This window comes from Ischnura elegans, chromosome 4 (assembly GCF_921293095.1).
Source record: "Ischnura elegans chromosome 4, ioIscEleg1.1, whole genome shotgun sequence".
Lineage (NCBI taxonomy): Eukaryota > Metazoa > Arthropoda > Insecta > Odonata > Coenagrionidae > Ischnura > Ischnura elegans.
The window spans coordinates 28227057-28254004 of record NC_060249.1 but is presented as its reverse complement, the minus strand read 5'-3'; the positions used below and the strand labels follow the sequence as shown (position 1 = coordinate 28254004).

The following is a 26948-nucleotide window of genomic DNA, read 5'->3' as shown; positions in this document are numbered from 1 at the left end:
AAATTTCAAAAATCTATCAAAATTCATACAAAAAATACAAATTTTTATTAGCACTGAATTCATCACATAAATATAGTGACATAAACATATTTACATCATAACAGAATTTGGATAAATTAAACAGTTTCTTCCGAGATGGATTTTATGAATCACATAGCAATTTCATGAAAATATATGTTTTACATTGCCATCCTAAAGAAAATAATTCATTGAATCTCATTTGACCAATTGCGAAGGAGTTAACAATCAAAACCTTTGCAAAATCGTAATATGGAATGACTTAAAGAACTTTCATATGTATTACATTGAATTTAAGATAATATTTTCTACATGTGAAAGTTAACATTAGAAATAACTTTAACATTTTACTGATTTTACTTATAGATAGGTTTTGAAAAATTTCAAGGAACACATGTACTATATTTGACGGCATATAAGACCAATTATTTCCAAAATAATCGCCCCAAAACATCACCCGCATCTGATATATGAAGGTTTGACCTTCATGGGTTAATGTTCAATACTGACTCCAATACATTTACAAATATATATTTATTGCAAATTTGAAGAATGCTGTAGCTGTCATTGATATTATTATGCGAACTGCTTTATTGCTTATTTATAATATTGTATATTTTTATCGTTTGGCTCGCTTTGTGTTATCGAAGGAGTTGGGAGCGAGACATTGTATTTATGTAATTTCAATATGTTACTTGAATAGGTATGTGAAGAGAGTGATACTTGCAATGATGGAAACTGTAGTGATGATTTTTTCACATTTAATTACGTTGAAAATGATTATGACAAAGAGTTTTGTGACTTAGGAAGTGACTGAAGTCTTACTTCATGATTGGGAATATTTTCTGCCATTTCTGTGCTTCATTTTGTTCCATGATCAGTGAGTTGTATTGTGTAACTTTAAGAACAAATTAATTTCTTTCTGGCAATCACATCAATGATTATGCCACCTATTGGCCTTTTCTGAGGCATAAAAACTTTGTATAGGAAATTATTGGGGTGCCGGGCCTTCGTGCGTACTTTTATCTTGTGCATGCCATATTGAAATTGGGGTGCATCTTATAAGCCGTCAAAGAGTTTGAATTAAAAAAATAATTCAGTCAAGTTTTTAGACCATTTTGGCCAACTCAATATTACTTGCCCCTTCAGCAAATTGAAATAATCAGTTAAACAAAAAAATAATACAGTACATTTTTTAGACCATTTTGGCCAACTCAATATTACTTCAGCTTTCTGCAAATTCAAACTAATCCATTAAATGAAAAAAAATACAGTAAATTTTTAGACCATTTTGGCCAACTCAATATTACTTCAGCTTTCTGCAAATTCAAATTAATTCGTTAAATGAAAAAAATAATACAGTAAATTTTTAGACCATTTTGGCCAGCACAATATTACTTGGTCATTCAGCAAATTGAAATAATCAGTTAAACAAAAAAATAATACAGTACATTTTTTAGACCATTTTGGCCAACTAAATATTACTTCTTCGTTAAGTAAATTCAAATTAATCATTTAAATTAAAAAATAATTTAGTAAATTTTTTAGACCATTTTGGCCAATTGAATATTACTTCACCATTAAGTAACAATTGACTACATACCAAGCGCTGAACATAGATAATCATCGATATAAAAAAAAATTGTGACTTCTGAGATTCTGATGAATATTTAATTATCATGTGGGATCCACAGATATTTTCCGCTTTTTAGTTTCGTTTTCATCATCATAAATTGGTGCATCACAGAAATCGCACCACTGATAATTCGCCATGTGCCTTCTTAAATGGTAAAAGAGAACTGCACGAGATGATGTCCTTAAGTTGCATATTTTACAAACTAACTCTGGATGATCAACTTTAAGTCGATCACTCGATTCAGGTTTATGGGCTCTAACCTTTTCAACATTTGTCTTCATAGAGTTCCTCCATAGACTATTAACAATATTTGCATTCACCACAACAGGCCCTGGGATATTCGTTACATTCCTCTGGATTGGAGCTTCCCGTTCACTATTCACTAAATTTTCTTTGACATGAATGGGCTCCTGCAAGTCTGTCACACTGATTACTTCTTGTATAACAATATCTGATACCCCACTGTCAGGATCCTGAAATCATACAAATGCCAAAATTAAAATAGTATTCATATTTATATTAAAGGTGCTACAGCATTATTACTAGCTTTTTTGTGCTCATTTAAGAATTACAAGGAAGTTAATAAAGCCCTGAAGTTTTCTCCCACAGTGGAAAATAGCACTGCTTTGGAAGAATCATTAACTGACACAAATAATCAATGATATTCTTGAAACAAGTTTCCTTAATACATATTAGCATAAAATTCATGAAGGATAACATTTCACAAAATAATACCAGTATCAATATGCATTGAATAGATTACAGATAAATTTTATTGAATCAATGACACTGAAAGGATGTATGTATATGCACTATCTCCAGTCAAAAGTAGGGATAAACTGGTACTAAGATGAAGAACATACAGTAAAACTTTGATTTTACGCAGTTGGAGGGACCGAAATATGGGCACTGTGTAAAATCAAAGTGTGTAAAATCAAGTGTTGGTATTGAGGAGGAGTATAGTTTTCAGGATAACTCTTGCTCGTTATTTTTAGAAGGCTTAGTCATACACTTTTGTATAGCTCTGATTTAAGCCAGATCCGGAACCAGAAAAAATCTCATATGGGAGGTTGTAGGTAAAAGAGCATGAAATATTTTTCAATCACGTCAGATATGTTTCTTGGATTCAATTAGTCATTTGAGGGCAAGAAAATGAAGCCTAATAATCTGATTTACTCACAAGCAATACCACAGACGACGTGTTACCTTAAGAGAAACAGCGTTGCATTCCTGAACAATTTTTCCCATGGTTGAACAACATGGTTGAATTGCTAGCATTTCTGGCACTAAGATTACTTCTGTTACCCAGGAGAAATTTCGGAATGGTGATACTAAATGCTCGCAGAGAAGCTAATTTTCGAAAATATTCTCATTAAAAGCAGTTTTCAAGAAATCTGTTTGACAACCTGCAGACAAACAAAGATTGGAGATTGAAGAAATGAGATATATGAGGATAGTCATCCAAATTAACCCCATTAACAGGGAGCAAAATTTTGCTAATACATCACAAAAGCTTTACACCCTGTGGGCCTGGGTTCAAGTCCTGGCAGTAGCAGAAACTTATCAGAGATGGTCCTATCCCTATTTGAGGGTAATGTGGAGGGCACTTCCAGTGCACCACTCTGTCCATCAGATGGGACGTTAAGTCCTGGTCCATTTGAAGCCTATCATTACAACCTGGCTAATGCCAACATAAGGTTCCTATCCCCCAGCCCTTACTTTATGGCGCTAATGACCCCAGCTGTCGGTTACCTCCTTTTAAATATCATACCATAGATAATATGGAGCACTCAGGACCCGGGATATTCTGAAATTTAGATTTTTCCGGTGTTTGGATCACATTTTTTAAGTGAGCCATTTAAATAACCGCGCAACTACCGTCATGCCGCCAGTGACGAATAAAAAAATGATTAATAGTCCGGAACAATTTTCCCTCTATAATTTTTACGCATTAAAAAAGCATTTTCCAATGAAATTTTAGCATTAGTAGATTGAATCTACCGGGTATAGCTTCTCTGTCGGCATTCTTCCGCGAATTTAGCGCCGGGACCTTCGACTTACAAGCCGTGCGACTCATCTTCACGTAATATTTTGCTTCCCCATATCTGATAACAACACCGGACACTTTTTGTATTTCGATTTAATGGTGCTAAGCCATTCCTGAGTTTAAAGGGACTGCCATATCACTCCCGTCTTGAATTTGACTTTAATGATTACAAGACGATTGACGACGTGAGTTATTCTCCGAGGGCATTAACTCCCGTTCAGTTAAAAATAAACGCTTGCCACCTAGCGGAGTTAAGATAATAGCTATAAAGTTCCGATCATGTTTCACTAAAACCCACTGACAATGAGATACAAGTTGAGTCAGTTCTGATAAGTGCGCCGCGCAAGCAACTTTCCCTCGCCTCCATTCGTCCCGCAGATGTGGGGTTAGCCCGCGGAATGAAACAACGCATGCTGCCTTTACCATCATGTTGAATCACCATCGACTTACCTACATACTAGAAGTTCGACTATCTTTTTTGGATTACCTTGGAAGCCAAAATTTTGGTACGGGAGGATTTTTAACGACTCATTTCGCCGTTATATTTCGCTGGGGCGACGGAAAACATTGCGCCGGCAAAATTCTACAAAACCTTCCGTGAGGGATAGATATTCCGTAGCTCATAATTCCGGATTAACGGCCATCTACTGTAATTACAATAAATATGTTATAAACAGCGTCGATCAATAAGCCGAATAATAAACGAAAGGTGAAAATGCTAATATCTCCGGCGATCATCTGTCTTAATCAAAAGTAGTTACGCATACACGTCGATTGCCGTATGTTTTAGGCTTCGATATCCTTCTACGGCAAATTTGAACTAAGAGCGATATTCGAGTTCGTAAATATTCGTTCGGAGCCTGAACTATTGCTGAGAGGGCGCACGAGGAAGCAATTATTAGATTCGCGATGTTTTTAGTTTCACGCACACAGCGCGACGCCATTTCAACCGTTTATGTATTCATTTTTGCAACTCATTGAGACGAATAAATAACCTAACTTCATATTGCTCCAGTCGGAATTTTCAAAACAAGTCGAAAGACAACTGCGTAAAATCAAGATTAGCGGCCTCTTTGGGGATGGGGTTATGCTGCGCAAAATCGAAAAACTGCGTAAAATCAAGAAAAGATGTAAAATCGAAGTTTCACCATTGCAATTCCCTATGCTTTCCGGCCGGACTTGAGTGTCGCTGCGTAAAAACGAGACTTGATGTAAAATCGAAGTGCGTAAAATCGAAGTTTTACTGTATTTATTCCCCACCTCTCTTCACCCAACTTGTTCCGTTATTACCAATCTCCTTTGACCATTTAACCCATTTTCTTACAGGGAAGGCAATTCACCAATGCTAAAAATTGGCTGTCCATATTTTAGCATTTGTAGCAAAGACAATAATTTGCCATCATGAACAAAAATAAACAATACTTCTGGAAGGGTAGCTCCATGGAAATATGATAAGGCCATGAGCTAGTAAACTCGAATGGACAAATTAAAAGTTATACATTATCATACGGCCATTTTCTAATAAATATTCTAGATTCATAGCCCTTCCCTTCCTTATCCCCCCAAATTGCTTACTACATTCCAGGTGTAGAAGTATGACACCAGAATTTTTTGCAAACCTTACATGTCTGTTTTGTGAAAATTATAATTTAATAAAAAAATTTCCAACTCTCCAGCATGTTATGAATACCATGCCAAAAACATACTTCTTCCTTTGAAGCAAACCATTTGTTGAGCCATTCTTATATGTTTTCCTACAAATCGAAGTGTTGTTGACGAGTGTGTATGATGCAAACAGATGGTAATCGGAAAGAGCAAAGTCAGGAAAATAAGCCGCATGCGCTAGCATTTCCCCATTCAATGCCTTGACCATATTTGTGATTCATTTTGCTATGAGTGAGGGGGCATTATCATGTAGCAAAATGACTATATATTACCTTTTTGCATATTCTGGTCAATTTTTACGAATAGCTCGATTTCCATTTTGTAATTGATTCAAAGACAGTCCACTTTTTTCATGACACAATGTAATTCTATTTAATTTCCAACTTGCCAATAAGACTGACCTCGCAGCTCTTGATTTAAATAAAATACCCTACATCTTTAAAACAGTGACGATGTTTTCACAGAAATTATCATATTTAAAAAATTCAGCCAAATAAGTTATGATCAAGCCTTACTTTATCTTTCTCGGTGCCTCTTCCAGCAGCAGAACCGGGCCCTGTTGAAGAAAATACCAAGAATGTGAAAAGTTTTAAATAGGTAAAAAATTAGATAATAATAGATTCTGATAACGATAAAAAGTATTTTACCTAACAAGCAGAAATCAGATAATCCGGAAAATTACATTCACCTTTATTCCCTGTTTCATTAACCATACTCTGAATTTTATTAAAAAGCAAACTTCCACTATGTAAACAGAGAAACTACATTACAAATTATAATTTATCAAGAGTCTTGGAATACAATACATATGAGATTCTCACACAATATAACTAAGGCAAAAGAAATAATTAAATAACACATGATAAGGCTGACTATTATTGTAGATATTACTTAAAATGCATATTGACAGGTTACCCTGTTTTAAAACATGTACAATCCATTCAGTTCACCGAATTCTCAAAGAAAGTAAACAATTATAGTAATTATGAATGCAATAATTAATCAAAGAGTAGAGAAACAGACAAGCACACTAACATAAAGGCAGAGTGAAAGTTAATACACTCCTATTTCAAGTAATGATCCCTGTGTGAATACAATGACATCTCAGATGATGAAGTCTCAACTCTCCATAGCCAATAGATAGTCTTGAAGTACAAAATTACCAAGCACACAACCAGAAAATGAGCAAATAAAATTTTGATATCTAAAATTTCAAACTAACACACATAGCTTATAATGTCTACTGTATTTTTATTGGTAGAACTGATACTACTATGCATTGATGTCACACCACCTCGTATTGTTTCTGCTCTGAAAATTCACGGAGTCGGTTCACCATGTAAAGGATTTCATGCAAATGAATTTGAAATAAAAGCAGGCTTAATGACAGCCCCATAGTTGCATTGGACCTACAATGCTAATCATCCAATATGGGCCGATATTTAGTTTCCTTAATGGTAAATATTTCTACATGATAACTTAAAAAATTTAATATGCTTTCCTTACCAACAACTCTATCACTGAACTCATCCAGGATTGATATATGTGAATTAAATTGTGGTTTCAGCATTTCTTGGTCTTCCTCACTCAAACTTTTAATCTGAAGGCAACCATTGATAGCTGCCTTCAATTTCCCCAATTCAGCTTCTAATTTATCAGCATAATTGATTAAATGAGCACAGTACACACATACAACATCTTTCGTAGAACACTCTTTGATCTTCGTGGAGTTGTTACCAGAAATGCCAATCAAGCACTGAAGCAGGGATAGACCAGAGGTTGATGTGAGCATTCCAAGGCATTCCTACAAATTACAAAAGTAAAAACACAATGATTAGCTTATTTGATCATAGCCAATGTAAACAAAGAAATGGCTTCAAAGGTTGGATATAACCCAGCCAGCACATTATAAGTCATTGAGTTAAGGAGAAAGGAATTAATAGGGAAGGCGCTTACCAAGTAAGCTTGTTATGGGTTTCTTACGACCAGGCCGACAATAATCCAGAGTAATGACAAAATGGATGCTGAACTTTCGCACTTCCGTAGATGTTTTTATTCCATCATTTTTAAGTAGTCATTAAGGGATTTATGTATAAGAATAATTTTTCCATTCTTGGCACTTCTATGATATGAGTAGAAATAAATGGCCATAATTTGAAAATCATTCACATTTATGAACTGATAGCGAAACGACGGTCGTAGGAAAAACACATAATTTCACAAGAATAGCGACATAGAATATGCAATATAAAAATGCTGGAAGGAATCTCTAATATATAGGTATATTGTATTCATCGGGTTATCAGACCATAAATTGAAATTCATAAATGTAATATTGTGTGGACCCTAAATAATTGGACTTTAAAGTGGCAACTACTTTTAAGTCCAGTTATGTCCAGTCCTTTACTACATTACATTTATCAGCTGCCGTGGTGTAGTAGTTAGCGTACAGAGTGTCAGATACGTAGGTCGTATGTTCGGTTTTCCCTCATGTTATTTTTTTTTTTCCGCTGCAAGGATAAAGTACTTGTATTATGCTTTATATCTTCACCAGCTGGTCACTTATGCCTGCCCCTGGAAAATATGTAGAGGTGACTGAGAAATAAGATTAGGCATGCCAAGAAGTGCTTGCAGGGTAAGAAGAAAAATAAGTAATATTCAATTTCTTGTGTTAGATTCTTGTACCACAGAAGTCTAATGATTATTGTACATGAAATTGATGCCTTATTTATTAAAATTCATGTCCAGGCCTAGTATTTATTGGTAACGAACAAAATTCAGTCCTAACCTAAATGTGTCCTTTGAGCAGTGGCGGCTCGTGAGTCAAATGGTGGGAGGAGCACACTCCACCGGGGGGTCAAATTTTTTAAAATATTTTGTGTATTTTAGTGAGTTTTCAGGCAATCTAGAGACCACTAATACACAAAACAATCACTAACACTAAAACACTAACAATCACTAACTCAATGAACTCAACTACAACTAGGCCTATTTGTATTAAAACAATTTACACATAATAAGTCAACTGGTCAAGAAAACAAGGTACTCCGAAAGACTGCATTACCAAGATTATACAGCCGCCGGGTGGCGCGGCGGTATAAACTCACTAGTTACATCGTTCTGCACATGCTCGGGTGGCCAAGACTTCCATAAGGCACAAGCTTAGATGCGTCATAGCACCAGCAGCCCCCACCACTACCGCTCTTCATATAACAGCATGGTGATGGACTGGGACGTTCTGGCCAATGCCCCGCGGCTACAAATGCGAACTTCTCGCGCTATTTTCGCGTGTTTTTTTCTACATTTTCGATGCATGTGAATGAAAAAACACCTTGGTTGATAGATGTATAAATACAATTGAATGGGTATTTAATTTTTTTTCCTTTTTCAAATCTTTTGGAGGGGCGGTGTCCGAGAGTCTTTACGGGCAAGCCGCCACTGCCTTTGAGTGTCCTGAAGGTGTCCAGAGTGGACACTTTCAGGACGTCCGTAGGCACCCTTTTTTTACTGACATGCGGACGTGCAGGGGAAATGGCATGAATGCGGATGGCCTACGGACGTCCTAAAGATGTCCATGTGCTGTGTGGGACCCTTATTGCCATGAAATAAGCAACCATATACATTTAAAGCCATTTTTTTATAAGAGAAGATTATGATTTTTTCAAATGAAATAGGGTACACATGACGGAATTATAGACCAAAGATTTATTTTACGGAATTTCAAGAATTTATCCATATATTAAATTCATTACCACAAAGCTTGAGGAAACCAAGAGCAGAAGAAATCATAAATTATGAGAAACCCGGGTATGACGACTATGCAAAACTACAAAAAGGAAGGCCAATAATGAAAAAATAAAATCAGAGCTAAATAGAAATAATCTAACATATTCATTAGATCATACAATATTCTTCCCATGCATCAAGGAAAAGAAAAGGTAAATAAGTTTCTTACCTTTTTACCATTTATTACACTACGACTGCAAACAGCACATTGAGATGCCCGTTTCCTGGCTTCTAGCTCTTCTATGTATTCAATAACTTCATCTTCATCAGTTTTAAGCTCCTTGCGTCTCCAAGTCTAAATAATAAAAATAAAAGCAGGCATGGGATCACAACATAGCAATGCAGAGAATATATTACAGCATTTTCTAAATTGACATTCAATGAGTAATGTATTTCCAGATGAATATTCAAGGATGGCTTTTCATATCCTAGATGCATGTTATGTTAGCTTTGATCACCAAACAGGACTAATATCACATGATGATAAGGGTTGTACCCAAAGCTGTGTATTTTAGGATATTAACAGATGTTTTACTAAAAAATTAATCAAAAGTACCTATCATTCATTTAACAAAAGCAGACTATGGTTTGAATTACAAAATTTTGACCATAAACAAATGAAAAATAGAGTATCTTTAGTTTAACACCACCTTGTAAAAAAGTAAATGCACATAGTTTGTTTTCTCTCATCCAAATTCAACATACATAAGAGAGACCGGGGCACATACATGCGTGGGATACTTTTACATTCAGGCCATTGTTTGGATACAATGAGGTAGAGCACATCACAAGGTGATTTGAAAATTAAACTTCTGCTTGTTTATCATTCGGACAATCCACGAGCCTTCGTGAAGTATGAAGTCCAGAAGAGCAGGCTAAATGTAATATGGAGGCCCAACAGTAAGGCTTGACACGTTCCCTTTTTATAGAATGGATCAATGAAGTATTTGGTCCGTCTTTAAAATATATATGATTGAGATGAATTTGCCACTCTGTGCTTCGCTTGTTATGGACAATGCTCCTGCACATCCTCCAGGGCTAGAAGATTACCTCCTTGAAGAATTTAAATTCATCACGATCCAGTTCCTGCCTCCTAACACCACTCCTTTGCGGCAGCCCATGGATCAGCAGGTCATTTCAAATTTTAAAAAGCTCTACACTAAAACTCTCTTCAAGAACTGCTTCGAGGTAACTGAAGGAACTAATCTCACTCTCAGAGAGTTTTGGAAAGACCACTTTCATATCATTGCCTGCCTCAAGATGATCAACAAGACATGGGAGGGGGTCACCAAGAGAACCCATATTTCTGCATGGTAGTAGCTTTGGCTGGACAGCGTTGTTGAACACAACTCTGAGGAGTTTGAGCAAGTACCTGCTGAGCTGATAGTTGACGAGATAGTCTCTCTGGCCAAGATTATAGGGCTAGAGGTGGACACCAACAACATCGATGAGCTAGTGGAAGGGCATAGCCAGGAACTGACTACCGAAGAGCTTATGGAGTTGTATTCTGTGTCACAGCAAGAAGTTGGGGAGAGGATTTCTTCAGGGGAGGAGGAGATAACAGACTCAGCAGAGCAACAACCCTCCAGCGATATAAGGGAGATGCTGAAGGCATGGGATACTGTTACATCATATGTTGAGAAGCATCAGCCTAATAAGGCAGTAGCTATACATGCTGCAAATTTATTTGACGATAATGCAGTCTCATTTTTGCAAAATTTTGAAGTGCAGGCAAAAACAAATCTCTTTAGAAAACACTCTTGTAAAAAAGGATGTATTATAAATAATAAATTACATTATTATGAATGTTTTGAGCATTTTTTCGGAATGGAATGCATTATCCTATTTTACATTGATTCCTATGGAAAAAATTGTTTCGCTTAATGAGTGCTTTGCATTATGAGTAAGATTCGGGAACAAATTATATTAATTAAGCGAGGTTCCACTGAACTTGTTTGAATTTATGGACAACAAATATTATTGACTCAATAGTGCCATACAGCTTCATGCATGAGGTTACTGAGCATAAAAGGTTACATATGCCCCAAGAATACTCCATGGTAATTGGAAAGATAATCATCGTGAGCTCTCCAGATGCTTGATCACTTAGGCTGTATTTCTCTAATTTTATGTACTGAATAACATAATAAAATGAATGTACAGGCAGACATTGTAACACCATTAATTCTATGTGCTTATGTACAAAATGTGCAATGTTCACCCTAATAGAATTAATGATTAACACAGTCTGAATCGATTGATATAAGTAGGGTTCCTTGATAATAGAATATGCACAATTCTGCACACAGAGAAGTCAAAGAAATACCTAAAGCACTAAATGCAGTGTGTACTAACAGAAAAAATGCTCGAAGGAACCTTATCTATGGGGTTGGCTTACAGCCAGTGGCGGATACAGAAAAAACTCAAGGGGGGGGGGGGGGGCGCAAAATATCTTGAGTTGTCTTTACTTTTATCGTAATAAAATATGATCAAGTCACAGGCAAAGTATATGAAAATTTTATTTAAAGTGATTATAAACATGTAAATGACAATGCCATCTTATGATATAAAAAAGCTAAAATTGTGGTTTTGCAATGTTCGGCAATACAGGCGGACCCGCAAGGGGGGGGGGGGGGCGCGCCCCCCATCTGCATCCGCCACTGCTTACAGCATGGACTACTACTATCTGCACATGGTGTGACCACATAAACATTGCATCTCATTCAAGACAACTGCAGAAATTTAATATGGCATTAATATTACAAGTACCATTATTCAAAATATAAAGGTTTGAAACCTTTTCTCCACTACCTTATTTTTTGCCGCCTGAGTCTTTTCCATCTGTAATACTGGTTTCTTCTTGGCCAGTGAATTCATGTCTTCTGCAGCAAAGTCTCCAAAATGCCTGTTTTGTGAACAAAAACGGCGAAAATATATAGAAAGTGCAAACTATCAATTCTATAATAACTAAATGGTTGACCATGCAGATTTGAAAGAAAATTTCTCTCTTCCCTCAATTAGAAAACAATTAGGCAGAATCTATGAGAACAATTCATGAAAAAATTGGCACGCATTTTTGCTCACCGATAATCCTTAGCACTTGTAGAAGTTGGATAAGTTATAGAAGATACGCCTCCTTCATTCCCATCAGGCACTGACTTCTGCCTACCATTTACAGCGGACACCTTAGCTAAACGAGACCCAGAACGCACTCATTATCATCAACATAATTACGTACCAGCGGCTACAATACACGAAAATGAAAAGTCATAGCATGATAAATTACAAGAACCCTAATAATTAATTTTCCTCAGTACCTTTCGCAACTTTGGGTTTGTATATTTCGCCGTTAGCTGAGTAATACGGTTCGTGGTCAAAAATAGTCGGCACTGCTGTAGCTTTTAGCCAATGCCCCCCAAACTTCTCCCTGTCAAAGCAACTTTCCTCAAAATGCTTAGAGCATATCTTCGTGTATTTTCCCGGAACGAAGTTTTTTCTCCGTACATTTTTCAGCCATTTTTTCCTCCTTTCTTCGTTCAAAGGGAAGCTAAGGGAATGTATACAATGAAGGCAGGCGCATTAGTTGGTAATGACAAGGTGCGAGAGATGCTAAATTAGCAAGGTCAACGTAAAATAATGAACTGCAATGTATTTGAGCAAAAACATGGAGTGACAAAGAGAATGATCGAATAAGAGTTCGAGAAGGAACGTGGTGGTGGTGAAAAAAACGGGGCATACGAACGAGTGTCTTTCCTTTCAATTATGATCATTAAACGACACTAACAGATATAACTCCCAAAAGCTTACACGTGAAAAGTTACTTTTCCTCCTTTTTTATACCGTTCTGAACAATTATAAGCACAGCAAGTAATAACCATCGCAAAGGTGGCTCCGAGAACGCTAAATTCGCCGTATTTAATATTCAGCCAACACTTACTAAGCAAGCAGCAATCTAAGACTTTATAACATATATATCCGAAATAGAAAACAATATTTCATAAACGCCTATTAAAACAGTAATAGGCATTAATGTAACAGATCACGACAGACTAATGAATTTTACTCGTCTCCACTAGTCACGTGTCCCAATGCGCTCGATCATCAGAACGGTTTACACGTTTACACGACCTACTGTTGCCACTCCACACGCCCACATTCAAACAAAAAACAATCGCAAATGCGCACTCCGCCATGTTAAAAACAAACTTTCGTGCACAGCAAAAAGTGTACTTATCGTAATTATATATTCACATACTATTTACAACCCTCTTGGAGCACAGTCAATGAATCTGTACTCCTATGAGCAAGCCTGTCCACTTACATCGGAGGGCATACATAATTGAAATGAATTATTCGCGAATTCAATCAACAGCGATATGATTAGATCTACTGATTGTGAGATTCCGGCACACACTCTCTCGTCATACTCCACAACCGAAGCGTACAATACTGAGTGTTTAAAAGGTAAAAGAACATTCATGATTCAATGATAAAAGGTTCGAAAATACTTGCTTATGAAAAGTAATCCTGCCGTCTATCTTGCAAATTTCCGTTCATTTAGTTGCACAGCAATGATGCACCACGATGTTACGTAACTAGAAATGGGGAATTAGTGACCCAAAATCACCACGCGTTTAGAAATTACATAAATACTTGAGGTGAATGTGTCAGATTTCAATCGAAAGATATTAACAGCAAATAAAAAATCCACATACAATGAAAAACAACGCCTCCCTATGGATGTAATCGACACTCGTCATTAAATTCGATTCACAGTAAGGATTGGAGGATGAATAAGCTGGAAAGCTAAGAAACTTGTATGAACACTAACACAATAGGAATCAATCTCAAAAGTACTCACCAATGGAAAGTTACTCTACTTCCTTTCAAGTAATATTGTTTGCAGTTCACTGCACAACAAGACATCACCATGATGACGCTATGGTATTTAAGAAATAAAGGTGAAAAAAGAACTAAAAACCCCAGACCAGTTCAGTGTAATAAAGTAAATACTTCGAGGAAGTAAATTGTAGTAATAAATTCACTATCAGATCACAGTTTTACGATATGCATTCAAAAATCTACTCACCTTATCGAAAATTCCTGCGTAACCTAATGGCGGCACTTTCACTTCTGCCCATAGATCACGTGACACAACAAACATGACTGCACCCGCAGTAGCTTCCGCCCTCTCCCCATCTTTACTTTGAAGTTCGCGAGGCACTTTCAAACATTCTGCCGAAGCACTATGATAATTATTATAATAGGTGACGGAATAGTTGAGATGAATACTAAAAGTAGGAAAGAAAATATCCATAATATCACCAAATCTTAAAAGACATATTCTCTAGTGTGTCAGAGCCTGTTCTCCATGGTAAATCATAATTTAAAGGGCACATTTCCTTTATGGTCACCATGCATGGGCGTACCGAGCTGCCCCCCTAGAATAAAAAATTGCAAATATCCTTAAGGAAAATAATTTTAAAGGCTAATAAAGAGCTCTTACAGTTTCCTTAAAATGTTGATTTCGTTCACCTTTTCCATGCTTTAATCTTACCGAAAACTTGAAAAACCATGGCTTGCCACCCCCCCCCCCCCCCAGTTTTGATTCTGGGGAAGCCCTTGTCACCATACATGACTGTTTGTACATACCGCATTTGAATGATACAGCTGGCTACTAGGATCTTCTTACATGTAAAGTTACATTGAAATAATCCATCTTATCACTGTCATGCTTCAGACTTCACTGCATGGTATCAATGCCTCCACTGCACAATCACTCAGTAATTCAATCAAATCTGTTCATCTAGTAGCCCAAAAATACATATGCGCTCAATTGGCAGTAGCTGGAGCACAAACGCTCACCTCCGAATCTTGGAGAATAGGAATGCTCTGGCTACTGCCAGCTGAGCATATTCGTATTGCTCGGCTCCTAGATGAGTGGATTTGATTCAGTGGGCGATTGTTAAGCAATTGTCCAGTGGAGGTATCGGTATGCTGTGTTTGTAAGTAAAGACACCACCTTATCGTTTTCTTTTCAGAATCCATTACTGAAATATTTGTGTAGTAATTTATTCCGTAAATTATACTGAGTAACCTAAAAGAAAATGAGTAACACCAGCAATGAGAAAATTGTAAGTTTTGGAGTACATTCTTGAGAGACAAAGAGTTAAGAATTATGAGAAAATCTTTACATTCTTTATCCTTTTGGCATTTAGATGATGTGACTGCCTCTGCTGTGATACAATACTTGCACAATTTGAGTGAAGGTTATTACTCACATGGCAAATATTACATGATTTATGAATTTCCTGAGTACTTTGAAAGAACCAAATAAGGTTGCACAATCTCCCAGTGTTTCAACTCTAACCAAATATAAGAAAGGTTCTGCAGCTAAAAGGAAATGTAGAAAGTAAAAAGGGCACATTTATTGGCTAAAAAGTTCCTTTATTGAAATGTACTTCTCTACGTAAAAAAGCATTCCACAAGTATACACAGAAGGATCGAATGAACTAAAGTGTTATTTTTAATATCATTCGGATATTGTATTTACATGAACTGTACAAATGATAACTACCAACACATAATTCAAAGGCATGACATGTTAGAAAACAGTAAGTGTATAAATATTACAATCAACTTACAGATGTTCACTGGAGAGTTAAGATTTTTCCACATACTTCAGCTAAATTGGTAAGTTTTTTTAATGACACTATAGTAAAAAAATTTAGCACTGTAGCAAAAACTGACTATAAATATTAAAGTATAAGTGACAACACTTAATTCATCTTTTACAGCCTTACAGCAAACTTATACCACCACAATACACGGCCATAAAATGAAGGTAATATATCAGTTTATGTTTACATTGAAATCATAAGTCATGGCAGCTCTTCTTACAAAGATACAAATATTGCCAAAAATATTTAAGTCTGTGACATAAAAATGTAGGCTACAAAGGTGAGCGACTGGATCATTTGGTTTAAAATGCTCAACCACCTCACTGTGCATTACGTATACAATACTTATATGAACATTGTCTGGGCACCGTAACGGATCAAAAATCAATTTTTGAACTTGGCAAAAGAATGACTATACACATATAACATAAATTCAACCATTTTAAAAGTTATTAATCACATTTCTTCTTAACCACATAGGAATTAAATGCTTCACTTAATTACTGGAACAGTATTAGATCTTTTTGTGCTATACACTTGCCGATTAAAAAAGTCAAAAACTTCACCTGGTGCCTTTCACAAGTGCTTTTGCCTTACACGATACTGGTAACTACAAAATACATTTTTGTATCAGTAAGGAGTGACACCCTATAAAACAAGATAAGGATTTTTTCTATCCATGAACAGTCATAGAAGACTGAAATAACAAAAATAAAGTTGCTAGTAGATTATAGGAACAAGAATAATAGGCTACAGGTTAAAGTAACAAGGCAACAAGGAGATATAAAGTACACCTGAGAAAAATGTGTTTGGATGCTACATAAAACAAACAACGGGCATTGGTCAATATTTATGATAAATTAATAATACAGCTATCTTTTAAACCACAAATTATAGGTAGATTGTAGTCAAGGCTCATTGAAATTTCACATTTCTCTTCATATACAACATAAAAACATAGTACTAGTTGTGCTGGAATCCCTTCCTAAGTTATTTGATCTTTAAACAGAAGCAGAGATCTGTAAGAAGCATTGGATGCGTATCAGTCAACCAATTTGACAGTTATCATCAATAGATTCCACACTGAACTCTAAGAATTGGCATCACCCAATACATAAGTAGGTATCCATGGTTTTAAAGTTCTCTGCTGCCACTAAAATGACAGATACAATATGTACAGATTCAATACAAATTGTAAAATGAAATAATTTATGTCCAGCAACTGGAATTACTCTTGATCAAACCAGTGGTGCAAATAAAATACATTCAAAACAATGTCCTAGGAGTAATGTTTTCCTCACCTAAGCATAATTTTTTCGTTTAGTTTGAAGAAGGTTGAGGTTTAAACACCTTTCTGGGTAGCACAGCATTGAAAGTTTCAAGCTTCATGCCAAAGGCAGACTATAAAAACACCAGAGGCTTGCATTCCCTAGGTATACAGTGTTAAGATGTCCATGGCATTGAAGATTAACTGAACTACAGCCTATTCTCTCAATAATAACTCCCATCATCATAACTTTGGCACAGAAAGAAAGAAAGGATAAAAATACAGGGAAATTAAACTTTCAATCATACAATAGGTCAATTTAAGGAACTTGTGTGAGAAAAATATATGAGCCTTTTGCCATAACACATGGGAGAGATCGTTTTTCAAATGTAATGGCAATGGCAATGTTATAATTCATCACTCCTCTTGACAGATTTATACCCTTGTAGACCCTGTTCTCTCATTCAAGACCGGTTTACAAATTAAGTCCTCAATAGAAAGTATCAAATGTATCAACACAGAGAGGAAACAACCTACCTCCACAGATGTTGAGTATGCACCACGATTTTCTCATTCAATTCTCTAAATATTGCTCAAGGACAGGGAGGAACTCCCATGCCTTTCATAGGGAGTTCTCACCCTTCCCCATACGTTTAAAGGATTCACTTGTCAGCTGAGGTGTCCTTATCCCACGCCTCTTGTATCTGTGCAGCCACATCCGAATACTAGTCCCCCGACCACCTTGAGTGGCAGGGGTTGAACTGATACACAGAGTCACCCATTGTGACCTGGGGAGTGGTCAGGGACATGAGGGCCCGGGTAGGCACCAAGACTGTCTCACATCACATCAACAAAGAACTCGCACGGGTTCCCCATTGCCATGCGGAATGACTGCCTGCTCCCTGAGAGGTCCTCTGGCAGCTGCTGTTGCTGAAGGGAATGAGACGTGAGAGAAGGCTGTGTTGACGAGCCCGAGGCTGAGTTTGCTACTGGGGGCATGGCAGGGGTGGTGGTTGCTGTGGCAGCACTGCTCTGCTCCGAGCCTCCACTTGACCGTGACCGACGACCCCCAGGCACACCCCCACTAGCACCACGGCCGCCACTGTGGCGAGACGACCCAGCTTCACTTTCACTGTTGCTGCTGCTTCCGTGACCAGCACGACCATGGTTCCCCTTTGGCATGCCCCCATCCACCATTTGGTCCTTTCGAGGCTCAGACCCATTGCTACTACCACCTGTTTAGAAAGAAAGTAGTCAACAGAATCAGAACCGTGCACAGAGACTTCAAATTAAAAAATTACAATAACAAACAGTTTGAAAGACTGTTTTAAGTATTATACCTGATTATCCAATTGCACAAAGGACAAGGAGAAATAATGGTATGATATTTGGAGGATGTGACCGACAGCTGAGGTCATTTGCCCAACAAGGAAAGGATTGAAAAGGAAGGGTGGAGATAAACCCAGCATCGACATTAGGCTGCTCTTAACAAACCACAGTATAACACCCCATCTAATCAAGGGAATGCTGTACTTGCCCTGTAAGTGCCCTCCACACAGCATTCAAGCAGATATCAGGTATTCTCTGATAACTACCAACCACCGTTCTGATTTGAACCTGGACCCAGAGAATAGGAAGCCAGCACTCTAACCACTATACCAATTTGATTCCCAAGAGACGGAACCCAACACATTCAGAACTGTGGGCAGAGAGACTTCAATAAAAGCTTACAATAACAAACACCTTATGCATGAGTCGTAGATTGTATCGCAGAAGAGGAGGGGGCTTTATCAGGTGCCCTGGCACTTAAGACCGTTCCTTGTCCATTGTACCATGCTAATCCTATACAGCTTCATTAGAACTTAAGGATGATCTGTATCTAAATGGTACATTTACTGTGCTAAAATTAAATAAAATTGGAGATATTAATATAACGTTTAAAGAAATTGAAGGAAACCTAGTATTGAAACCAATGAATATAAAAGAAAATCTTTGACTGAAAGAAGGACGAAAACCCTAATGCCTACGCACAAATAAAAAAATTCCATAAATAAAAATATTGTTCTGAGGAAAAGACATAAAAGGAACCCTTTACAGAATTCCACAAAAGCTACATAAATGCAACAGAAAATTTCATCCTACCCAAGTAATCAATCTTTTAGCTCGGGAGTCACATTTAGAGTATCAGTTCCAGCTTAAGATTAATTAATTACTGAGACTAGCTTACTAGAAAATTCTCTTGCCAAATGCCTCACAACTGCTAACAGTCATATGTATGGAAAGTCAATGGTTGTAAAAACCCATAAGGAGATTCTTAGGTTGCCATATCTACCAAACCCCTGCATTTGCGAATTCAAACACAAAAAAGTGGTTGAATGTTGCTCCGTAGCTTGTAAATCTATTTCACTACTTTTCATATTCATGTTGAGACCAAAATGTGGCCTCTTTAAAACACAATACTTAAATAAACTACCAAAATTTTATTTGTTTTGGATTGAGATTGTTTGATAAGCAATGAGAATATAGATTCAAGATACATTTTCTGGTACTGATACAGAAATTACAACAAATATTCAACAAAAACCTATGGTAATTAGTAAATTATTTTAATAATTGCTTTCACTATGGAAATGTCTTGCTTATATTATCTAAATAGGTCAAGATATGTCACACACGAGATTGATATTTTTTTAACTCCTTTTCATCCTAGATGGAAGTATGTAATGACTTAATGAAGATACAACACTCAACAGTATTACTAGTTTTCTAGAATGGTTTTAGAACTTAACTTATTTAATGGTATGCTTACCTGATAACACTAAAATATCACCTAGTTTTCACTGATAAAAGGTTATTTTCACAAAAAAATACATACAAGCAAATGGAAGAATTAAAAATTATTACTATCAATAAAAAGATGTACCTTAAAATTTCACTCAAAAAGTTATTAATAAGAAAATAATGGGCTGAGATCAAACTAGATCTCACTAAAGAAAATACTGATCATCAAAACAAATGGATAACTAAAACTTGGGAACACAAAATTGACTTAAATCCAGGACCATAATCCGAGAAAAAAATCACACTAGCAAATTAAAATCATGATGATCAGTACAATTCCACTTGATTTATACAGTTTTGGTGTAGGTATATTGCGTTATACATTAAAAAAGGATTAGCAATATTACAAGTATGTATAAATTAATTAGAGAGAGACAGAGACGTAAGAAGAGATGAGAATCCAGGGGCGCCGACTTATAAAAAATATTGGGGGGGCCCATATCCGAGGTCTTGCCCCAGGAAGAGGTTAAATTCAAAGTGTGTCGCAGCACCAAAACACTACCATGATTCACACCACTTCATTCAGTTAACCTGCTTAACCTTATAATTATTTGTTTCAACACTCATTGTTAAATTTATTTAAAAGGTAACTATCGTCAAACACGGGAAATAAAAATTACCAATATATTTTTGTGATTTCACAAAGCATAATATAACTTAATTATTTTCTTGAATTATTGAGGGGGCTCCGCCCCCCCAAACGAATCTTTGAGGGGGCTCGGGCCCCCTCTGGCCCCATGGAGTCGGCGCCACTGTGAGAATCCCATGAATACACACTGAGTCATCGTTACACGTAAAAAATTAATTCACGATTCCAATTACAAACGCCAGAATCATTTAAATCAATAAGTGTGTAAGTTCTAAGGAGACAAATCTGAGGCCATAAAAATTCTGTGGAAAATACATATACATAAAGTGTATATACAGTAATCCAAATGGATTGGCATAGGAATTCATTTTCCCCTGATCAATACAGAGATTTTACTGTATGTAGATGTATAGTAAGACATGACAAATAAATTGATATTAAATTTGCCACCATAATTAAATACTTCTAATCAAGATTAAAAAATGAAAATTTAACTTTTTCTGTAACAGACAATCACAAAAAATCAACTACATTTGGCTATTTTTGAGAGATGCCTATGATTAAAAATACATACCTCATCATAAATCCAATAAGACTAAATATAATAAATCTTGGAAAAAATTCTCCAAAAATGTTCATCATCAATAGAATTTTTAAAACAGTACGGATTTTCCATAATGAAATGTATAGCAAACTTTTCAAAATTATATAATAGAAACCATAGTTTACTGAAGCTGCAACATGTTGAACATAACTTGCTGAGTTAAAAATAATAGAATGTCATTAACTTAACTGCAACCACACATAAAAATCAATTAAATGTGTGCAATGACAATATTTTTTAATTAAAAACAGAAAAAATATGGAGAAATCACTGAACTTGCCATCAATTAAATATCATTCAAAATGGATCCACTGAAACCTTACGAGAACAGCTTGATTTTTGTCATTTCAAACCAGCAACATAAAAAGATCACTGGCAGATTTCCAGGGGGGTAGGAAAACGTTGCCACCACCCCCGGTGAACTTATGTTTGCCAAATTTCCTCATGAAAATAATAATTTTTCAGGATTAAGGCCCACTTACGTAACAAATTACCCACAAATTATCCATTGGGAGCAATGAGCATAAGACTCCTTACCATTTTGCCAATGGTGGCATTCATAGATGCAAATTCATTTGTACATGCAAAAATTGAAGAGGGGTTCGGTCGATTGTCAATTAACAGGAAAATTAGCATGACATTTTAGGAATTCACAGCGTCATAGCCATTTGCTTAAGTTTAATTCACTTTTTACCCATATTTTGTTAATTCAACCCGTGAATCATGGAAGGGGACACCTTGGGATGAAACATGGATATAATACAGAGAGAAGTAAACTCTGGCAAAGACACTGACGTTGCTAAGAAACCACTCTACTTAATTTCATTACGGTAGCAATCGGAAGTTTGCAGTTAGTACTTCAGAAGAATGATAGATGAAGTCCAGCCTACATTAATTTTTTTTTAACAATGCCTCAAAGCTGTGAAGCTAATTATTCATGCAGTTCTTCATTCAAATTTACCGCAAATTTTTCCTTTTGACAGTGGAGGTAGGCCCTGGATGAGATACACAGAGAAGGTCATGAAGGATGTAAAGCAGAAGAACTATGTAGGAGTTAGGAAGATTAGCCAAAAGAAGATATAAAATGGAGAGCTGTGTCAAACCAATTTTAGGATTGATGACAGTTGATGATGATGAAACCGGCCTTAACTCAGGGTATTTTTTACATGTAAATCAAACCAAAACGTTTACAAAGGAGTGGTTGGAATAAAATTTAAAAATGATTTCCCATGAATTATTGGGCCTGAGTTCTCCCCCTAAAAGACAGTGCCTTAAATTAGATAACTGCATTAATACATTAAGGGATGAATAACCTGCTGCTGATGGTGCAGCTCTCCACATAACTTCTTTCTTTGGCAGAATTTGCCACTCTTGCTCAGTGAGTGATTTCTGCTGTTAATTCCACTGAAGTTTGCCTCACTACTCATAAGAATTTCTGTTACAGAACTGAATAACTCATGAGTTTGCTGTTTTCTCTAATTGAAATTATATAACAGACAATTCCATTAACGTGGTACATAATACCCTCCCCTAATTTATTCTCCTTTTGTATCCACAACCAAGTGACACATATATATTCCAAACTTTAGTCAAAACATAAAAAAGTCTCATACAAATTTAACGAATTTCAAGCTGAGACAGTGGTACGACACAGTAACAGTCACTTTTTCTGTTGATTGAGAATAGAAGAAGTGTATACAGTGGTCAAGTGGGTAGAGCATTTGGTCAGATTGAATAATTGGGCTTCAAAATACAGGTTAAGACTTTGGGTAGCCCCAAACAAAAAACTTCACTGAGCAAGATAGCCCAAGGAAGTGAATTTTACTTCCAGCCTGCATGTCATTAAAGTGTCTGAGGCTTAGAATAAAGTGAGCTCTATCCTCACCCACCCAACCTCTGGGTTTAAGCATTGAGAGAAGCCATGAAATTGAATCAGAGGAAGTTATTATGCATAAAATATTGAATTTGATAAATAAACAAAACATAAAAGCAAAAAGTATTCGTGAATAACTAAGCCCTTCAAATTCCTAAAATTAAAATTTTATCTTACCTCTTTAATGCTGAAGCATTAGGTAGTCACTACAGTCTAGACTTTCATGTACGTCTTAAAATGATACAAATTAAACTATGTAGGTACTTTTAGTATCATACTTTTACTCTTAATATTAATACAAGGTATACATACAAAACTAACATGTTATTTGAAAGATATCAAGGATTCCTTAAATTGGCAGGCAGGTATTTAAAAAATAAAAAAAATCCTGTATTAATAAGCAATCAATGAATTTAAAGGAAACATTAAATGATTACGGGAACTGTTATCTTTCCTTCTGAGCAGATAGTTTACCCAAAACTTACTTTTTACAACATATTTACAATCCAAAGTAGTACACTTCTCATATTAGGATAGACATATCTCTAACTATAGAGGGATTTCTCACTGGCATATAGTAAAGAAAGAAATACTATGAAATGTAAGGGAGCTAAAACTAACAGCTTAAATTTATCATTAGAAGTAACCATGCAATGTTTTTATTTTATTTTTAATAATCATTGTTATAATAATAAGTAATCAGGAACAAAGTGGCTAGCCAAATACGAGGAGTAGTTAACAGAATTTACCCTTGTTGATATATTATTCACCATGACTTTTTAAATAGCATCTAAATATAACTAATAAGCTTTTTGCACTTGTATGCTCTTCACGGTGACTCCTCAGCGAACATTATTACATATTTTTGACCTTAGCAATTCTATGACCTTCATTCTTTCCAGTTCAGTGTACACATTTAATGGATTTAAGGCTCCATGAATAACTTAGCATTCTTAGATATCTTTAAAATTTGGTAGACACAGTTTCCACAACAAATAAATTATGTACTGTAGCCACTTGCAATACAACGGTACAACTTACAATGGGTTCGACTCACAAAGGTGTGCGATGTAAGCTAATTTCGCATTATTTTATTTAAAATTTCACCGCTTTGTTTCCACATGCAAAATAAGTCATCAATTATGTACTCCTACGACTTGTTTTCAAAACATATTCTTAGCATATACATGACATTCATAGTATTTACTGAAGGTCTTTGAAAACATTCTTCATCCGCAAATAATGCAGATTCCATACATGATGGAATTCACTTTAAGAATGGTCGTCGGAACGGATTAATATCATTAAGGGAGGGTAACTGAATGCTGATTTTTACAAGAAAATAAATGTAGCCAGATAGTACCTTAGGATGAAAAGACACACTTTTGATATGGAAATGGCCAACCATACTTTGCAGTCTCATGATGAAATTCAAGACTCAATTAAGAAATATTTTTCTCAATTTTCAATCAACTTTTGCTCAATTCTTGAAACAAAAGAAAATCAGTGAATTTTTAAAACCAATTAGGGTAAATAATAGTGATATTAAACTAACAGCAACCAATTCTGTAAAATTATTATGCGAAAGGTCACTGTTAGCAATTGATGTGAAAATTAAAAAAACAAGACTACCAGAATGTGCCCCATTTACAGTCTGAAGGGCTCCAGCAATTGACTAATGGCAGAAAGGTATTTTCTTATATAGAAAAATGTTGACACTAAGTTTATAAGCATATTTCGCCAGGACAAAAATTTTTGTGGCAGACTATTGAACTAAAATTTTACCTAGAATAAAGTAATATCAGTATAGGTTACGGTTTCTAGTAGGGGAGAAATGATTTTGGAATCAGTAACATCAGTTTATGGCATTGGTCCATCCCAAACTATCATTGCACGTGAATTGAATGCAAATGGAATGCTCATCCAAAACTGCTACACTTTTTAAAACAAACACAAGATATTACATCAAAATATCTTCCAACAAAGGATGTGTATGAATTTACTTGCCAATCATCTCCATGCACAAATAGGGAGCTCCTGATGAAGACAACATGCATCATAGAAAAAATCTTAGCAAATGAGATACTTAACGGGCACAAAAAATTTTATCGAGTAACCAAAATAGGCCAGGGAAAGCACTAGAGAAAGAAATCATATCTACCACCTCAGTGGAACTACCAAAAGGATATTCATGAACAATACTAAATACAAGGCAGAATGTCATCTCTAATACTCTCCAATACCTCATTTATTCTCTTACCTCTATGAAATAAAAATGAACTTTGAACTCCACAAAGCTGGATTCAAGAAATCAAAGTACCTTTCACCAATAACTGACGTGAATGCATTTACCTTTTGACCTCGTGTTTTCATAAGTCATCACAACTGGTAAATTCAAAGCAAAATAATGACTCCCTTAGAAATGCTTTGTTTCAAGCCAAAAGGTATAAAAATGTTATAGTTTTGGTACTGAGAGCAGTAAAATCCAGCCTTGCTGCATTTCCTGAGGAGCACAAGTACAGTAGGCAGTTCTCCATTGATTGATGCAAATAGCAATAGCATTTTTAATTCAAACCACTTTAGGTAGTATGCAGCATTTAGAATTGGAATGGCAAAATTAAACTTAAGCATTATAAAAAAACTTAATTACCCAGCAACAACCTCATAGTCCTTACTCATGAAAAAATAATTTAGCACTATTTTTATAAACTTATTAAGATTAAATATTTCAACTGATATCTATTCAAACAATACCACAATATACACTAACTTGACGGACGGTGTTGAATAAAAGCGTCTTTATTTTAAGAATGAAAGATGAGCATGTTCATGTAAGCTATAGTTGCCTTCCTTTAGCCCCGGGACAATTACTACACCATAAAATTTTAACACAAATCTGATTCTTGATAACATGTCTCCATAAATTGGATTGAGTTGAAAGACAAATATTTTTTTCGAAATTGCAATTCATTAAAGAAGACAAGACTATTTGAGTTCAAAATGGTGATAGCATTGCAAAGGGATATTAAAAAAATCTTGATTTTATGCTGTTGGAATGACGAAAATATGGGCACTGTAAAATCAAGAGTTCGCGATGAGGAAGCATATAAATTTCAGGATAAAGATGATAACTTCATTTTTCTGCAAATAATTTTTCCCATAATTTTTTCACGCTATGAATTAAAAGAAAATAATTATACCAAATTTAATTTAAAAAAATGATTTTTAAAATGAAATATGGCACTTCTTTCTATTCTAGGAAATTACTTACTTAAGCAATTTATTAATGAAATGCCAAAAGCAGCACTATGGCCATTATATTGGATCAGTAAAAATATTAAATAAATCCATAAATATCAAAGAACAATTAGAGAAACAAAATAGAACAAAACAATGGGGAGATGTCAAATGAAGAGACACTGTAACTGAGAGTTGAAACTATTGCATAAGTCCAATATCTCAAGGGCTGAGTAAGTGTCAGAGCGGTAAAAAGATGAAGGTAAATAGTAAAATAAGGATCACTGGGTAATTAATAGAAAGAAGTAAGGTTGGTGTAAAGTTCCTACACTGCGAGTTGAGCAGGCTGATATATGGAAAGCGATGAAGGAAAGGAAATCAGAACAATGGAAAATTCCATAGGTTGAAAACATCTAATGAAAACAGATTTTAGGACAAGCAGGAAAGTAATCTCCTTCATGCTAAAACTGCCACTGCCTTATTATCTGTATGTTTTAATGAGTTCTGCAAAACTTAGATACCAGTCAAAGTCACACCTAAATTGTGACGGCTGTAGGCAGTGAGGGTGAGATTTTTATTTAGGCTGACAGAAATGATAGCAGACTTCCAGTTTATGAACAGCTGCTTTTTATCAAACCAGTTTTGGACCGAGAGTAAAATGCCTAACTAGTCTGCCTTATTTTAGATTTTTCGGAAAAATTTTCA

At 35.7% G+C, this 26948-nt stretch overlaps 2 protein-coding genes across 6 annotated transcripts in view; both read right to left on the bottom strand.

The window, feature by feature from the left end:
• Nucleotides 1-22: 22 nt before the first annotated feature.
• Nucleotides 23-14325, bottom strand: LOC124157189. 3 transcript variants are annotated; one of them, XM_046531727.1, is made up of 9 exons: nucleotides 14242-14325; nucleotides 14014-14091; nucleotides 12470-12699; nucleotides 12237-12342; nucleotides 11964-12057; nucleotides 9322-9447; nucleotides 6873-7170; nucleotides 5882-5922; nucleotides 23-2127 (listed from the first exon to the last, which is right to left on the bottom strand). In XM_046531727.1, exons 2-9 carry the CDS (start codon nucleotides 14082-14084, stop codon nucleotides 1696-1698), a joined length of 1398 nt encoding a protein of 465 aa, XP_046387683.1. In that variant the 5' UTR covers nucleotides 14085-14091; nucleotides 14242-14325; the 3' UTR covers nucleotides 23-1695. The 3 variants fall into 3 exon arrangements, with proteins under 3 accessions (XP_046387683.1, XP_046387681.1, XP_046387682.1); XM_046531725.1 differs by having other exon boundaries at nucleotides 14014-14301; XM_046531726.1 differs by lacking the exons at nucleotides 14014-14091; nucleotides 14242-14325 and adding an exon at nucleotides 12960-13627.
• A 1253-nt stretch (nucleotides 14326-15578) lies between these two features.
• LOC124157187 (segment polarity protein dishevelled homolog DVL-3) overlaps nucleotides 15579-26948 on the bottom strand; it is a 44997-nt gene continuing 33627 nt past the window's right edge. For all 3 annotated transcript variants that reach the window (XM_046531720.1, XM_046531722.1, XM_046531721.1), the window contains one exon: nucleotides 15579-18334. In XM_046531720.1, the coding sequence (XP_046387676.1) occupies nucleotides 17937-18334 (398 nt within the window). In that variant the 3' untranslated portion in view covers nucleotides 15579-17936. The remainder of the gene's footprint in view (nucleotides 18335-26948) is intronic.

Coding starts and splice junctions, on each gene's coding strand:
- LOC124157189 (XM_046531727.1), bottom strand. CDS start 14,084: ATGGTGATGTCTTGTTGTGCAGTGAACTGCAAACAATATTACTTGAAA. Junction 12,700..14,013: donor AGTAGAGTAACTTTCCATTG/GTGAGTACTTTT, acceptor ACATTCCCTTAG/CTTCCCTTTGAACGAAGAAA. Junction 5,923..6,872: donor GTTCAGTGATAGAGTTGTTG/GTAAGGAAAGCA, acceptor TTTCTTCAACAG/GGCCCGGTTCTGCTGCTGGA.